This window comes from Spea bombifrons, chromosome 9, assembly GCF_027358695.1.
Source record: "Spea bombifrons isolate aSpeBom1 chromosome 9, aSpeBom1.2.pri, whole genome shotgun sequence".
In the NCBI taxonomy this organism is placed as follows: Eukaryota; Metazoa; Chordata; class Amphibia; order Anura; family Pelobatidae; genus Spea; species Spea bombifrons.
In genome coordinates, this window is record NC_071095.1 from 42,391,280 (window position 1) to 42,409,226 (window position 17,947).

Consider the following 17,947-nt stretch of genomic DNA (forward strand, 5'->3'; position numbering starts at 1 on the left):
CCTCTTCACGAGACTGGGACATACAGTGTCCTAGGTAGACCAGCACAACTGCCTGAGAGTTAACGGTAGGAAACTGGTACATTTTAATATTTATCACTACTAATGTCTTATTATTCCCTCTTTTAGGATCTGATAGGTGGTCTGTATCTGAGAAGAGGCTATTTAACAAAGGAATGGCCATTTACAAGAAAGACTTTCTGCTGGTACAGAAACTGGTACGTGAAGGGGGGTCCAGGGGGGCTACACAGCCGAAACATACTAAGCTTTTCATTTGAACGATTTATTCTTGTCTCAGCTCACTTAATTCATCTGCATGCCCAATTTACATCAGTTTCTTTAGTGGGGATGAAGTACTTTTTATCAAAAGTACAGTGTTGAGAACACATTGAATAGTTTATATTTTAAATTGTATGTATTTGTGTGTATGTGTGCGTGTGTGTGTATGTATGTATGTATGTATGTATATATATATAATATATATATATATATATATATATAATATTATTGTGCATTTTAAGGCTCTTTTGATTTAGGATGAAAAAAATAATTTGCTTTTCCTTCTTTAATTTTTCACTCTAGATTAAAACAAAGACTGTCGCTCAGTGCGTAGAATTCTATTATACATACAAAAAGCAGGTGAAGATTGGCCGTAACGGAATGTTAATCTTTGGTGATGTAGAAGGTTCAGGTGATGAGAGAAACCCAAGAGAGGATTCGGAAGTTGACATTAAGGTATTACTTTTTTTGGTGGGGGTTTGAAGTCTCGATCATGTCTGGAGCTATTATTCTCAGCCCTTCCATTTAATCACAAGATGTTCATGGCTAAAAGTTCTGAGACTTCCGAGCATAATTTTTCAGCCGTAATAACTGGAGGTTTCTTACAAGACACTGTGAGGAAAGTCATTCCTATTGCCTTCTGGAGTTTAGCTGTAGAGGGAGAACATGATGTCCCAACTCTGTGTGCCAGATACAGTCCGAGCAAGCAAATACCCTGGATGCTTGCCATCTGGGTAGCTTCCAGAAGTTTGCACATTGAAAATGTTTTTGTAGGAGTGATAGGAGGAGTGTCAAAGAACCTGTCCGAAGAGCATACAGCACAACATATCTCTATCACATTAGCCTTTCCTGCTATGTAGCTTTTAATGCAGTGCCAAACTGTGTTAAGAGCCAGAACTCGTGACGGCTGATCAGCTGATCCCTGAAAAGTATTTAGCGGCAAGATGCCCAGTGACTTACCGGTTTCTATCATCACAGAAACAGCAAAACACAAGAACTACATGGCAGATTTTGTATTGGACTATTTGTGCAGGTTGTCGGTGAAAAATGTTTGTCGGGCCTAAGCTTTGCCTGTTTATATATTTTGCTGAGCTATCCGGCCCTTTGCCTCCTATGCCTTTATGTGCCAAAACATCTTCAGCACTGCAGTTCTCACCTGTATGCCCCCAAAAATATTAATGTAGGATTACACAGATTATGTGACTCTTGGTAAAGATCTGTGTGTGTGTGTGTGTGTGTGTGTGTGTGTGTGTGTGTATATATATATATATATCTATATATATATATATAGATATAGATATATTTATTTATTATTCTGGAAGCACAATTTTTGTTTTGTGAATATTGTGCACATTCAGTGATATTGTTCATGCTACTTTGCATAGATGGCAAGCCAATTAGGGCCTAACTTCCTGCATTCACTCATTTTTATTAAAAAAAACATTCACATCTCCTGGAACTACACTCTACAATTACTGGTGAAATGATTAAGGTCCAGGATAAAGTCAATTAGCAAATAATAGATATTGTCATAACGGTCCCAAAGAAAATAGTCCAAAGTAACTTGCGATACGTTATACTGGAGTAGAGTAAGGGTCACATAAGTTTTTAACCTCAGAGAGTCCCTCAATTACTTCTGAAGAATATATATATATATATATATATATATATAAATACCGTATTTGCTCAATTATAAGAGGACCCTGAATTATAAGAGGACCCCAAAATTTGAATATTAATTTAGGAAAAAAAGAAAAACCCTGAATATAAGACGACCCATGCCACTCTTAACCCCCCACACACTTACTAGTGCATCCCTTTACTTGTGACCCGTGCTTCAGACTCCCTGGTGTCTAGTGGGGCAGCCGGTGGAGGTCTGTGCGATGTAGACCTCCGCTGCTGGTGGCCAGTACTTCTGCCGGGGCTTCTTTTACTGAGCGTCGGCATCACATGACCTTCCGGTGCTCCACCATAGAAGCCCCGGTGGAAGTTCTGGCAGCAGCGGAGGTTGTCTGTGCGCACCCTGCAAACTTTCACTGGTTGCGGGGTGCGCGCAGACAACCACTGCTACTGCCGGAACTTCCGCCGTGGCTTCTGTGGTGGAGCACCGGGAGGTCATGTGATGCCAGTGCTCTGTCGTAGAAGCCCCCAGAGGAACTGCCAGCAGCAGCAGAAGCTGCCAGAGAGGAGGATCCAGGTCCCTTCAGCACTGCAGGGGATCTGGATCTTAGTCTTGTAATCAGACCTCTATTTGAGAAGACGACCTTGAATATAAGACTAGGGATATTTTTCAGAGCATTTGCTCTGAGAAAAACCTTGTCTTATAATCGAGCAAATGCGGTAATATGCCTGAAGAAGAGACCTAAATAGTCTTGAAAGCTTGCAATCTGGTATACAGCAGTTAGCCAATAAATGTATTTGCTTTTTCATTTTGTGTCAGAGATGGGCAAGTGTGTGGATTCATTATAATCTCCCTTATGAAGTGTGTCTGCTTTATGTAGCCCATGTCTTAAGCATGATAACTAGTAAAACCACGGTAATTAGAATTATCCCATGGGTGAGTATTAAGCCTTATTTTGCCTCTTTTATCTTCAGAGTTCTCAGCGACTTGCTGCTGTTACTAGAAGAGATCTGCCAAACCAAGATTCTTCTGATGAAGAAAAGGAGTCAACGGTACAGGTAGAAGAAACGATTGACGAGGAGAAGAAGGCATCTCTCCCGCCAAAGATCACTCAGACCCTGGAAGCCCGTCAAACAGTAAGTGTTCTATTTGAAAGTGCTAATTTTATCTACCTGTTTCCAGCTAAATGTATTGTGAAGCTTACTATGAGGAAAATGTTTTTTTTCAAATTTTCACCATTTTTTATATATTACAGAATATGATATAATCAAAATAATGGTATCTAAAGACATTTTTCTCATAAAAAATCTAAAATTACAGCTGAACACAAACAGAGCAGAAATGTTAAAACAGCCATTGTCATGAAGGGTAGAAAATTTGAAACTGTTGCAAAGGAGTTAAAGTTTCTCAGTAGGCTGACAACTGGGTGTTTCTGCAATGTATGGAAGACTTTTAATCATGTTTCCTTTATGTTTGATTAGCAACATATTGCTTACCCCTCTGTAAAGAACTTTTTAACAGATAATGTAATTTTAAGAATTCCAAAATAAGGACAGAAGAAGGCATTCATTCTTTATTGGATGTTGGCTAACTTATGGTTTGTCCCTCAGGGGAATGACACCATCAGTCTCAGAAACCAGGGCCCTGATACAAAAATGCCAAAACCCAGGGGAAGGAAGCCACGGAAAAAGTTTCCTCCGGATGGAATAAAGAAACCAGAGGCTGGAAGTAAGCCACAAGAGCCGGAAGGCATTTTCCCGTGCAAAAAATGCGGAAGGTAAGCATGATGATTGCTATTGTCCCTCATTTGTAGATAAACAGCAATAACCGGTATATGGTACCTTTCTTTGTCCCTTTTTCTATTTATCACATTTCCCCTCTATCTTCTCTCCTTCAAGCTATACATATTGAGACCCCTTAGTCTTTACTGATGCTTTTAATTCTGCAAACCATTTTAGTAGTCCTCCTCTAAAATGTCAAAATGCTTCTGGAGATCAGGTTTCTTGAGCTGTGTAAAGTAGCAGAACCGCCTCCCTTTTTTTCTACCATTTTCTACCATTAGTGTTTTATTTAGTAAAAGAGAGATATGTTCAGGGCAGCTGAACTATTGCCTCTAGTAGCAACACATCTTCTGAAGTCTTAAGTTTTAAGATTAACACATGAAAAGCTGAGAAGTCATCAGTTCCTCTTTAAGTAGTGGTTATAGCAGTGGTGGGTCATGTAATTTTTTTTTGAGATTTTTTACACAGTTATATTACAGAAATTAATGACGCTCTTGTGTTCTTGACTTTCTCTTGTACCTTCTATATCTGCTTTCTTCAAACATTACGTAACATGGGTTACCATTGAAAGGTTTAACGATCAGGAAGTTAATACCGTATTTGCTTGATTATAAGATGATCCTGAAAATAAGATGACCCTCCCCATTTGAATATTAATTTAGGAAAAAAAGAAAGCCTGAATATAAGAATATCCTATAGGAAAAAAGTTTTACTAGTAAATATTAATTCACATATATTTAATATACTCCCCTATATGCCACTCTGCCTCCCAGATATGAATACCTGGCAACCGCTGCTGCTGCTTGCACTTCTGCCGAGGCTTTTACGAATGAGCACCGGAAGGTCATGTGATGCTGGCGCTCCATCATAGAAGCCCCCAGAGGAAGTGCTGGCAGCAGCGGAGGTTGTCTGCGAGCATCAACCCACCGGCTGCCAGAGAGGAGGATCCAGGTCCCTTGCAGCCCACAGTGGTGGGGGATCTGGATCTTAGTCTGGCAGTCAGACCTCTATTTGAGGTCTGATTAGAAGACAACCTTGAATATAAGACGGTAGTTATTTTTCAGAGCATTTGAAATACTAAAATATTCACCTTTATTATGAACCCATAAACTCTGTTTGGAAATATTTTATCATTGGGATATCACAAATTCCAAGCTCAAATGTATTTCAGGGTGTTCCTCAAAGTGAAAAGTCGCAGTGCCCATATGAAGAGCCATGCGGAACAGGAGAAGAAAGCAGCAGCACAAAGACAGAACGAGTTGGCGGCAGCTCAGGCGGCAGCTCAGGCGGCAGCACATGCAAGATTACGGCATGCCGAAAGTAGCGAGAATGAGAGCAGTACCAGCGATGGCAGCGACAGCAGTAGCGAGAGCTATGAAAGTTCAGATGATGGAGAGATCTAGGACGAGCTTTGGTCACATTAGCGCAGTGAGGCTGGATCCTTGCTCTTTATTTCTACGTTTGGGGCTGGGGGATACAGTTTTACACTGCTTACTTTTCTCAGAGGATGAAACTTTGTGAACAGTTCAAACAGACTTGGGAAATTTTTGCTTTCTATAATATATGAATATTTATTGTGGGGAAAAGTATATTTGATCTACAATGTATTTTAAGAGAAAACCTATATTTTCTACTCTGCACATGTGCCTGTTTTTCGAACAAAATCGTACAAGTAATCTCTACTTGCCCTGGTGGGGGTGAAAACAACAAAAAGATTTCTTTGCAGGGCTTCCTTTGGTTCTGCTTCTTTGAGACAATACTCCGTTCAGGATTCCATTAGTGCGTAATGGCTCCCGCGCTCATTGCTACTGGATACTTTGAAAGTTTCTTAATCTTTTATTAAGGATTATTTTGCCTTCAATAGTTCAGTATTTAATGTATTCAATCACGGCATTTGCATACAAGGGAACTTGCTGGGTTTCACCGGATAAAGGGCTGTTTCGCCAAAGCTACTTTCCATCTCCGGTCACACCCACTCCCTGTGTAACTGGTGCTATCCCCGCCCCCATGTGTGGCTAGCCATACCTTCTTGTTGAAGCGTCACCCCCTAGGGCAGGGGTAGCACCAGGTAGCCAGACCTGGGAGGTTCCCAGGCGTGAGAGTATGAAATGTAAATGGACTTGCCATTGTGTAACTTGTCTACAGCGCAAGTCACTTTTTTTGTTAAAAATTGGATCTGTATTTGGATTTCCAGTCTTTTTGTTTGTTTTTTAAACTTGCACTATTGGAGGTCTTTTTTTCGGCATGGGCATCCACAGGATGTAAGAACAAGAAAGTTTGAAGAGTAACTCCTACCGTTGTATTATTATTAGCATCACACTTAAAACATGATTTATAAAAGATGGTGATGTTTTCTGATTTAAAAGAATTCTAGTTTTCACAAAATGTATTTAGGCTGCTGCATATTTGTCAGGTGTTTACCTTCTAGCTCTGTATTATAAGCCCCATCTACTAGAAGAACAACCTGACTCGTTATATCATACTACTCTATGGTATACAATAGAAAGGCTTGGTCTTAACCATTCACACAGACCATCTGGCAAATAAAAGTCTATGGAGAAAAAGACTTTTCCTAAGTCCTTAACCACATTACTGTATCCAGTAGTGTATTTAATGCTCAAATGAAAATATGTATGTTCCCATGGAACTTCCCTTTTAAAAGATGAGGAGGGATGAAAAATGGCCGGGAGGTTTTTTATTTATATATAATGTGAATTAAATATGAGGGGTGTAAATATGAGGGGTGTAAGCAAGGTTCGACTTATACCTTTTTTGAAATGCTGTGGATGCTCAGGTTCCGAACATGCTTCATAAGTGTTCAACACGAATATGACTCATTTTCAGATTTTTGACAGAAAAAAAATCTGGTTTATGGAAATAATGTCAGCATAACAATACAGATGAACATACTTGTACATAATTTTACTGAAATATATAAATACATATTTTATGTTTTATAAAATGAATCTTTTTATGCTTAGAAGACAATCTGTGTGAATGAAGGGATTTGGAATATTGCGACCAATATCCTGTATTCATGTCGACTGCCTTACATTGTCTGTGTCTTCCTGCCATCGACACATGAAGTGTAAGTTACCTAGAAGCCAGTATTCCAATGTTGGGTTTTATAATAAGTTGGTGGCTTTCATGAACAATGTCATTTGTTGTATGTTAAGCTATAACACACAGCTTCTTATACGTTCTGAGGTTTTGTCATTAAACGGTGACTTAGACGTCTATCAAAGGGACATTACGTATCTCCAACTCTTCTGGCACCTTTCCCAAATATTACGTTTCATAGCTCAGTACACTACATAAATTTGTGTTGTTTGTGTCTACCGTGGGAGCAGTCATCTTACCTTCCTGTTGTAAGGATCTTTATTATTCCCCCCCACATTGGATCATTTCTTCAATGTTAGATCACTCCTCTTATGTGGTAAAATCTGATTGCTTGTGGGCATTCTTTGTAAGCGCAGAAAAGGAGAAAGGGATATTGTTTTAATAAATAAAATTAGTTCTTCTTTTAGCATAAATCTTGGCCGTGACAATTCAGCTTTCACTCAGTTATATTGTGAATGGCAGTTTGTCCCGTATATATCACAGTTAAATCTCACCACATTAACTATGCATTTTGCAGGGCCAACCGGCCCCCCACTGCCGTGGTAATGTACCCAAATGCCCTTTGTCATGCATTGTTAAACCAGTCAGACTAAAATGTTTCATCCCAGCTCACATTTTTTGTTAATAACACCATATGTCATATAACATTGAAAGATATCTCATGGAAATACATTTACCGGGTAAAGAAAAAATATATTCAAATTACGTAACGTAGGCACTGGGTGTTTCATGCAAAGTGTGAACTTGATGCAAGTAAAGTAAAAAAGACCAAATTAAACCTACAGATACTATACTTTTAAAATGTTATTGTCCTATGGGTCTAAGGAATATGTATTTGCAAAAAGTTGCATAAGCAGTAGCTTTATATGTATGTCTGTTTCGTGTGGCTACTTACTTATCCGTGAGCCTCTATTATTGGAGAAACTTTTTCTTGAAACCTGGAAGCATCTTTGAGATAGGAACACGGCACGCATTGCATTGCACATGATATGGCGTGTGATAAAATCACTTATATCATGGATTTGATTCTACAGATGGCGTCACACATCCTTACACCTATGGTGACTGTGTCGTCCGCTCACACTAGTAGCGGCTAGAAAAGTGATACCGAACTGGATGTAAATCGCATTCGTCAGCCTGATGTTTCAGATATGGCAGATATTTGAAGGCATGTCCCGTTTTTCCCTCAGTTCCAAATATTTAAAATGTTAACTATTTAAGGCTGGCCACATGTAATAAAGATAAAAAAAAAAAGCTGTACAAGTCTAGACTGAGCAGGTACCCGGGCTAGACAGGCAACTATGATGTGCTACCGTCCCATTATTTTCTTGAACTGTCTATACTGTAGAGTGGGACCAGTAGACCTTTCCACAGCACCAGCCAAGCTGGCCTAACCTGCCACACAAAGTTCTCGTTAGGTATTTTGGCTCTGGCAAGCATTTGCATTGACCAAAATACCGAAAGGTCAGCCAGGTATACTATTCTGTTTCTAGATATTCTCTAGAAGATGATTTAGGTTTTCTTTTTCCAGATGATATCTGGAATGCATACAACTTCGCTTTGTCTGCACCCTACACACAGCACGTGCCACATAATGGGAACCATGGATGCCTAATTAGCCGATAGCCCTATGCACTGTGGCCACCACAGAACCTGCTACTTTTTCACCTCTTTGAAACAAACAGGTTCGAGTAACATGTACAATTTGATTACCGGTGTGTATGTATAAGAATGTTGGATTTCAAATCTGTTTAAGGTATGCTGTTTGAACATGTTTTTGTTATATTATGAACTATTTTTTATGGCTAATAAAACAATCTTAATTATCAAAGCCCTGGCTTTGTTTATTGTTATATAAAGTATTGAAAATATTTCATTGGGCTAATGACTCGTGTGTAGGAACGAGTTTGATTGCATATACTTATCTGTTTTATATGTGTATATGTTTTTATATGTAGTTTAGTGTACCATTTATTTTACTTACTATAAGCAATTTTACTTGAGTGCTGTCAAAGAGAGCATGCCTACAGCTAGCACTGAATCAAGAGACTTGTCATTTCAAAAAAAAGCTGGTTATACACAATGTTTGTGTGCAGAAACAAAGTGAAAAAGTTTAGTTCTCTGTAGAGAATTAGGTCATCCGATTAGTTTGAAGGCAAGGAAAATAACTCTTACCTAAAGAAAAAAGTACAATCAGCATCTTGTACCATAAGTCCTTAAATGGGTTTGTCATTTCTTTAGTATTCTTTAACAAAGACATTAGACATAAAACAATTGAATCGTATTTATTCTCTTACATCACATACTACATTATCTGAAATATAATTTAATTACAAAATGGTTCTGAGTGGGGCTCTGACATTCTGTATGAGCTATATCTTTCCCCCAATACTGACTCGGGTTATTAAATGGTAACCAGGCATTTTGTACTGTAGTGAACCTACCCGTCTTGGCTGCATCCCAGGAATGCTATTAAACTTCAAAAATAAGTAAGTTATGTCGAAGACAAAGTCGCAGTTGGCATTTTGTGAACATAGCTTGTGCTTTTGATATTCTTTTTAATGCTTAGTTGCCAACGCTGGGAAAAAAACACAAGTCTATGCTCTTGTGTTGGACTCTGCATGATCCCATAAGACCTCCTCGGAGCTATAATATTATTACGGTTTTGCAATAATAAGGTGATCCAAAAAAATACTTTGAATTAAAAAAAAAACGCTGGCAAAACATTTTCATATGTACAAGGAATAGTTATAAAAAGAGAATTTCTTACAGTTGCTTAAATAATTTAAAATTATAAGATGATACAAAAATATTATGCATCGCCTTCCCCCTCCTCATCCTCCTGCTTAATGACTGGGTTTCCTAAAAAGAAATATATATATATATATTAAGATATGTAATAACTGAGCTTTCAACATAGTTGGCTATGGCACATACTTGTACATTTACAAAACTTCTTGTTTACAAATCTTATTGTACACTTAAGTAATATAGGATGAAGGACAAATCTATGTAGAATTGAGAAGTCTGGCAGCAAATCCAAAAAACCCAGAAGGGATGTCTTCGCAAATTCAAGGTGACTAGTCTATCATGGTTGGCTGGTAGGTACAGGTGAGATAAGACAAGGTGCCCTCCCAAGATTTCAAACGGACAAACGGAGTCTAGAAAATTGATATTAGTCATGTGGGTCAGCACTTAATTTTTATTCTAAATGTATGTTCGTTGTATGTTTTTCGTACATATCCATGTGTATGAAAAACATACAACGAACATACATTTAGTATGGTGTTTTACCCATACAAAGGGATTCTAGTGTGAAGTCTTAAATGTGGTTCTATCACTACAGCAACCAGCAGTATATGTTTAATAGATAACCATTCCAATGGTTGTTGAGAGGAGAAGACTACTTTTCAAAACGTTCATCAGAATTACTTAATTTATGAATAAAAGGGTTTCATAGGCTCTTTGTAATGATAATAACGGCCCAATAAAGATCACAAAGTTTGATTTTTCACTTCTAACGACCACCATTCTTCCTAACTTACCATCAAGTTTCTTCAGTTTTGGAAGACGTCTTGTTGCCTCTTCCATCCAGTTGCCCTCAGCCATATGCTTCTCCTCTAGAGGATTTCCCATAAATACAAGGTCCTCGAGACATGGCAGCTCTGCCAGCTTTGCAAACTCAGCTGAAAGTAACAAACCCATGTTATACGGGAAGAGTTACAATGAGTCAGTCCCAATGTTCAGGGCCCGTTTTCCGGGCAGATGTTTTATATTTTACAGGATAGCTGAGTATCCACTGATGGGCCCACTTAACAGCAGAATTGATCAAGGTTGGTGATTTGCGGCAAAGACCTCAATCATGGCTCCCACCTTGGGACTAAATGAAGTGGAGCTCATATGACAACATATCTCGGGGTTCAGTGTCAACGGATTACAAACTGCAGGTAAAAACCTGCTCTGGGCACCTAAACGGCCAGTTTTGCACACACAGTTTTGTTATATAAACAAAAAGAGCTCTTTACTATCCCAGTTGAAACCTTTTAGAGCTTTACAGCAAACGTTGTGGAACAAAAACATTCTATATGCTGAGCTGCCATTTTAAAAGTAATTCAGTATATTTTTAAGATTGCAATGAAAGGTTTTAACATAACTGCCATCAAGCTCCTAATCTCCCCAACCCCACAATGTCTCCAAACATACAAACATTGACCAGTTAGCGAAACCCAATGGCACTCTGGGAAACAATATGTTCTGAACCAAAGACGGAGTTATGGTAACCACAAACATCCAGCATGCTGCTGTAATGGTTTCAAACATGGTAATGTTGAGACACGCAAACCATCATTTAACGTTACATTCTCCACTTGGAAAATAAGGTGGGATTAGTGTAGCTTCTCAAGAACATAGACTTCAAATAATTCGATAAACTCTGCACAGACTAGGATAGCATTTAGATTTCTTTGTTGATAACAGCCTCCTGTTCATGTAGAGCATGTGATGTTATCGACCTGTGTCATAGCAAAATTGCCAGCACATACCTAGATATCATGCACTTAAGCACATATTTTCTCATGTTACTGTCTCATGGGAAGCTTGTGGTAATGACCATAACTGGGAAAATATCGCTGACGTCGGCTGGCCCGCTGATGTTTGGGGCATTCCTGCTGACATCACAGGAATGGGTGGGGAGCAGGGCCCTACTCACGCGACCTGGAGGATTTGGGTGTTGACCTGGAGAACCGGTGTCTAACTATTCAACACAGAGTGTAAGATTTATCATACAAATATGTGTCCAGCTTGACCAGAAGCGCTACATAGCATGTTTGCAAAGCATTTTTAAGAATGCTTTGTGTTTTCAGTGAAGGGAGCAAAATTAGTCACAAGTCTCATTTTTTCAACTTCATTGGGGACTTAACATTTAGACGAGTTGAGCACTTTAACTTTTCGAGATCACAATACATTATGAAGGCCAGGCCTCAGTGAAAAGGAGCACTGAGTAATACAGAGCTAAATCACTGAGGGGGTTTTACGAAATGTCTCCCATTACGTGTAGAACTCAGACCTCATCCTGGGAGAAAGTAAGTTCAGGGAGCTGAAATGGCACTGGAGAGTTGCTTTAAACTAGGGCTGCAACTAACGATTATTTTAATAATCGATTAGTTGGCCGATTATTTTTTCGATCAATTAATCAATTTAAAATAATGCAATAAAAAAACGTACAATTTACACTTTCATCTCTTTATCGCAATGGCCTCTCTCTATTCACCTTCTTATTTTACTGACATAATAATAAAAGCTACAAGAACCCAAACACAGTGTTTCTCAAACTAGGTTTTAATACAGTTATTAGTAGGTATTAATTCATATGTTAACGACTGTCAGCCGGTAGGGGTCTACATCATGTGATGCTAACACTGCATCGTAGGAGCGGAAGTGGAGGGGAGAGGCGGAAGTGGAGGGGAGAGACGGAAGTTGTCTGTGCGCATCGCACGGACACCCACTGGCTGACAGTGAGGGGAATCCAGGTTCCCTGCAGCGTTGCGGGGGTTCTGGATTCTAGTGTTATAATCCGATCTCTGTTTGAGGTCGGATTATATAAGGAGAGGAGTTTTTCAGAGCATTTGCTCTGAAAAAAACCTTTTTATAATCGATAAAAATTGATTCAACTAATCGATAATGAAAAACATTGTCAACGATTTTCATTATCGATTAGTTGTTTCAGCCCTACTTTAAACACAACGTAGCTTATATACTCTTAAAAACAACTTTTCAATTAACACATTCAACAAGTTTAAATAGCTGCTTTATCTTTAAAAAAAGCAAAACATGGTTACCCCACTCTTTGACAGCATTGTTGGACATATACAGAACCCTGAGCTTTTTCATAACGTTGATCCCCTTTAACTTCTCTATGTAATTATATGAGATCCATAATTCTTCTAACGTTTCGCCAACAGCTTCCTGTGTAAATTAAAAATAGAACTTTCAGCAATTTGTACCGTAAGGTTCTAAAAGAAAAAATATACATCATTCTGACAAAAATCAACAGTTTTAAGGATTGGTTTGAGAATGCCTACAAAAACAATTTTTTTAACAGGTTATTACAATGGTTAACTGTCCAAATATTTAAGCTTACTTTTTGACTAGATTATTTTCTCATCAAATCTTCTTTAATAATTTTTATTTTTATTTTAAAACCCGTGAATTTTAAGTGTCTTTTATACATCTACTTTCATATTTGCTACAGTTATTCTACATTATTCCACATGAGTGCCGAGTATATTCACAGTAATCTAAGGGGCATAACATTCTTCTGTAGGTGTTTTTACAAACATGTATGGGGCATGTCATATGTTCTTATCATATACATTCAAGAACATATTTAACAGATATGAAATGACTGCCATCATGGAATTTTTAGTTTTTACACTATTCTTCATCTTATCAAGTAATCTGCCAACAGGAACACTGTTCTATCTATCGTATTGAAATGATAATTTATATAAATTAGAGATGGGTCTCCGTCCAACTTATCTGCACCTGAATATACTGGGCACGAGAAAGAGTCAGAACTGACTAGTATTTCTCCGCTCCCCTCAAGCTGGGCTGAACGATAATATCAATGTACAACAGTAGCGATAAAGACTCACCAAACCATTCAAATTCTTAATATTATTCCTCCCTAAAGACAGGATCCTGAGGTTTTCTGAAATAAATTATTGATTATGCAGGTGAAATTTTCAAGGGTAGAAAAAATATATTTGCACATGGACTCAACCATACAACCCACATATACATATATGTAAATATTCTTTAAATATAAATATTCATATTTAGTTTAAAGCGGACCTGCCCCTTCCTAGCATATCTTACACTAAAAGGACTCATGTAAACGAATAATCAAAATAAGCTATATGTGTAAGAAACCCACATGGACTGTATATCATTGCGTTATGACTTCCCTTCAGAGTTCTGAAAAGGGTGAGATAGAGCAGAGACAAAAGAGTAGCAGGAGTGTTTTGTTTTTAACTCTCGTCATTACGAAGGGCCAACAAGAAGGGCTCAACTGGCCCTGTATAATGTATAATTTAATTATCACACTGATTTTACTACACATGGTACAAGGCCAGCCACCCTCTGCCCGTAGAAGAAGCTCGCTGGGGTTGGACCTTCATATTGTATAGGAAAGTCAAGACGTTAAAACAAAACGCTCCTGTGAATTCCCCTTTAGTGAACAAACTCCCAAGTATTTTGCTAGCTTTGCTACCTTCAGCCACAAATGTCTGCCTCTAGAAGGTAAAATAGTCCCTTGCTTGGTATGACAGCTGAAATGTTCACTATTTTGTCGACTGCACTGAAGTTCTGTCCATATGTATTTTCACCACTATGTTTTTCGATTTTATAGTGTATAACCCTCAACATGTACATACGACCCTGCATGACATCCATTTGCACGAAGCTGGCTAACAGGCCATCAAGACAAACATAAGGAGGACTATTAATGGACACATAACATTTTTTAATAGCAGCATGCCCGCCTCGCTAAACAGAGACATTACCGAAAAACGCTGCTTACGACACTTACTTAATCCATTTAAATTTGCAATTTTTTCAATGCAGTTAGTGGAAAGAGACAACTTCCTAGAAAAAAAAGAAATAACCGTTTTATTATTCAAGTTATTTGCACATTAAACTCACTAGATGTGCTGCATTTTGTGTAATTGTAAATTTTTTCATACTAACAAAGAACCGTTAATGTTTTCCAATACTATGGAATTATGTAATCACACGCCACACACATTCATATGACGTTATGAGCACGCTAGAGGATCAGTCTTCCAAACATGTTCTTTCATCAGACACAAACATACATCATTTTTATTACTATTGGTAATGACATTATATGAGACCTCCATCTAGCAGTTTATTCATGATTATTTTCACGCAGAACAAGGAACACTTAGTTTTACACATGTTACGCGCTTTTTGTGCCCAAGACACCTTAACTAATGTATAAAAGGTTTTGGGATGAAGGTTTTCATCAGTCACACCATATAAAAGCCCCATCTTGAATATAAATATTTGTCAGGGTTTTGGAAGAAAACCCAATGCTGACTGAATGAACCCGCACATCTGAAGAGACAGTATAATGTGTAAAGGGTGGTGATTCCTTTCAGGTGCTGCACCAATTATGCACTCGTAGATTCTTTATAATTTCCACCCTTAATACTATCCAGAAATGTCAGTTTGTCATTGTATTGACTATGTATTTTGAAGGGCAGCCTTCTTGAACTAACCTTGTATAATGAATAGTCATATTTGTGTTTTGAAATGTATCAGCTCCCTACTTACTGAATAAATCCCTAAAGGGAGAGAAAAATGCTTGTAAAGTTTACTAGTGTATCTTACTCGCAATTGACCAGCGTAGATAAGGATGCATCCATCTTTTCAATTGGAGGTATCTGTGCGTACAGTTTTACTTCTTTGGCTTCTGCTGCCTTCTCCCCTGTTTTTTCCTCCTGAAAAGAAAGTTTACAATCATACAGCAAGATGACTGGTGTCTCCTATACACGTACGTACCATCAAACCATAGTTTCAATAAAATAGTATATACAATAAAATAGATAAAAACCAAAATACTCTCCTAAAAGTGGATATCTGCAAGGACTCCTCAAATCCCAAGAAATATAGCCAGTAAAAAACATAATATCTCAGCAAAAATAGCTCTCTTAGTAAAGCCGGACAGTATTACACTACTTTTGTCCTTTCTTGCATATGTCAACCCGTGTCCCTGAGGGGGTCATTCCGTTCCGGCTTTACTGAGAGAGCTATTTTTCACTGGCTATAGCTTCAATAAACTTTCTCTTCCCACAGTTTTCTGTGTCATCTTAGATGTAATCATTATATGTAATTTAAGGCAGTTTACCGAGAGTGGTAGCTTAACAGAACAGCCTCCCATTAGAAGTGGTAGAGGCTAATACAGGAAGGCAATTTAAACGTGCATGGGATAGACATACGGCTCCTAAACCTGAGCCAAGACCAAAAGACTGATTAAGGTCGGAGTCTCTACATCAGTAGATATGGGCCGACTAGATGGGCTGAATGGTTCTTGTATACCAGCAAATTCTATGTTTCGATGTGATTCTGTCTCACCTACAGCGCCCCCTTTTCTGCTTTATTCAAAAGATACAGGTGCCATCAGCCCAAGTAGATGAAAAACGTCCAATTCTATCTTGCTGCTCAGCTCTAAATAATAGGAACCCTGTGTCCATCCAGCACATGGCATTGTATTGTGGACAGGTTAAGACGTGAATTAAGAATAGTTTATTTTGTTTTTTTGCTTGTTGTTTTTAACCTGTGGACAGACAGATGCTCAAAAGTATATGGCACCCCTCACAAAATATAAACATAAGCAAAACCGTTTAATCAAACGGAGACTGACACTAAAATATAAAATCAATAATATGATCTACCTATTTGCCCCCCCCCCTTTTGGAAAGAGGAATGAAAACAGAATTTGATGACAGACAAGAACCATTCTTAATCCGACCTGGATTCAGACTAGCTTTATGCCTATCCCACGCAGGTTCAGATTCCATTATTGTATTAGGATCTACTAATACTGCTGGGAGGCTGTTCCCTTTATCTACCTCTCTCTCAGTAAAGTGTTTTACAACAGATGTATAAGTGTAATGTACAGGAGTTTCACTTTACTAAGAGTATATACTCTTTGCTTTTTCAATGCAACAATTCAAATAAGATAGAACTTACCCATTTGGCCAATGCTTCTTTAATAGTGGTTGCTTTGGCCTAAAACAAGAAAAAAACATTGTTCCAGGATTATTATTATTTGCGGCAATGGCCTATGTCTGGGTTTGGTGTTATAATTTAAGTTATTGTGTACCTGAAGACACACAAAATATAACACAGTCTAACGCGTAAGGCTGCAAGCAGGGCCCTTGTTACCTAATGCATCACTAATGCTATATAAAATAAATAAATATAATAATACTATTAATAATAATAATAACATGGAATAATTAGCGGGGTTGTAACATTCCGGGAATAGCACATTTTCACCACTGTTACAGGTCGTGAGGACTGGATGCCAGAATCCATCCGAAAAACCATACCTGGGAACTTTCTGAATGAGCGGACCATTAAATATTTTCAAATATTATCCCTTTTATAGCCCATCTGAAGAGTTTATATAGTGACCGGCCAAATGTGATGACCAAATAACTCTAATACCAATCCTGGTGTCATTATTTAAACATACACGGATTGAATCACCTGGATTCAAGCAGGGATATGAACCATAATACACTGGTAGCAAATACCCAACAGGATACAACTACAACAGGAAGGAGTCACCTACAGACTGTGTAGTCCTGAGAATCTGCCCCATGTATGCTAGGGGCCCATCACAGAATTCTCAGTAGAAATCTGGCAAATATTCCCCCTCTATGATGTCCCTCAATCATCACTCGGTGTATAACATCATAACACCTTAACACATATCGTGCATTAATAGACATCGCCAGCAACAGCCAGTATCAAACACCGCGTAAAGCTCGTCCGTTAGCAAGCCCCCGCCCAGTCCCGCAGCGCTTTGCTGTATTCGCTTCACTTCTATATTAGGAATTCTATTACTTTTTTATTGCGATTTTCCCCATTTTATAGGTAGAGCATTACCATCACGTCCCTCGGATACTCACCATGTTAGCGTTGCTATTGTCGCTCTTGTGGTTGCTAGGAGACGATAAACCTCCGTGCGCATGTGTACAGCTAGTGTAATGGTAACTTTAGGGCGGAAGTTACCATGGAGCAGCGGACCGGAAGTGTGGAACGACAGCGATGCCAGTGTGTGGCGTTTACTGTTGTCAGACAGAAATTGCGTGTGACAACAGTAGAATGGTAGAATATCTGAGGTTGGAGTAAAACCTCTGAGAATCCCCTGGTATTGTTGTTGCGTTAACCACGTAGAATGCTGATTCAAATGACCCCTTATAAGTTTTCTATGGGGACATACTAAAACGAATGACAAAATGGAATGCCCATAGATTTTAATGGGGAGGAATGCCCATAGACTATAATGGGGAGGAATGCCCATAGACATAGACATGGAAGGGAAAAGAATAATTGA

At 38.5% G+C, this 17,947-nt stretch overlaps 2 protein-coding genes across 5 annotated transcripts in view; one reads left to right on the forward strand and one right to left on the reverse strand.

Annotated features, from left to right (window-relative positions):
- Nucleotides 1–5,596, forward strand: part of MIDEAS (mitotic deacetylase associated SANT domain protein) — a 53,473-nt gene extending 47,877 nt beyond the window's left edge. For all 4 annotated transcript variants that reach the window (XM_053474503.1, XM_053474502.1, XM_053474505.1 and 1 more), the window contains exons 9-13: nucleotides 127–215; nucleotides 580–732; nucleotides 2,872–3,033; nucleotides 3,508–3,674; nucleotides 4,850–5,596. In XM_053474503.1, coding sequence (XP_053330478.1) covers nucleotides 127–215; nucleotides 580–732; nucleotides 2,872–3,033; nucleotides 3,508–3,674; nucleotides 4,850–5,081 — 803 coding nt within the window. In that variant the 3' untranslated portion in view covers nucleotides 5,082–5,596. The remainder of the gene's footprint in view (nucleotides 1–126; nucleotides 216–579; nucleotides 733–2,871; nucleotides 3,034–3,507; nucleotides 3,675–4,849) is intronic.
- A 3,928-nt stretch (nucleotides 5,597–9,524) lies between these two features.
- DNAL1 (dynein axonemal light chain 1) lies at nucleotides 9,525–17,595 on the reverse strand. The gene is made up of 8 exons (XM_053474506.1): nucleotides 17,520–17,595; nucleotides 16,573–16,611; nucleotides 15,211–15,320; nucleotides 14,387–14,442; nucleotides 13,452–13,507; nucleotides 12,636–12,762; nucleotides 10,344–10,484; nucleotides 9,525–9,660 (listed from the first exon to the last, which is right to left on the reverse strand). Exons 1-8 carry the CDS (start codon nucleotides 17,520–17,522, stop codon nucleotides 9,611–9,613), a joined length of 582 nt encoding a protein of 193 aa, XP_053330481.1. The 5' UTR covers nucleotides 17,523–17,595; the 3' UTR covers nucleotides 9,525–9,610.
- Nucleotides 17,596–17,947: the final 352 nt, after the last annotated feature.

Excerpts from the sequence above, each read along its gene's own strand:
- DNAL1 (XM_053474506.1), bottom strand. Across the intron at positions 15,321-16,572 it reads AAGAAGCATTGGCCAAATGG|GAGGAAAAAACAGGGGAGAA; the intron begins GTAAGTTCTATC and ends CTTTCTTTTCAG. Across the intron at positions 12,763-13,451 it reads TTAAGAATTTGAATGGTTTG|GAAGCTGTTGGCGAAACGTT; the intron begins GTGAGTCTTTAT and ends TAATTTACACAG.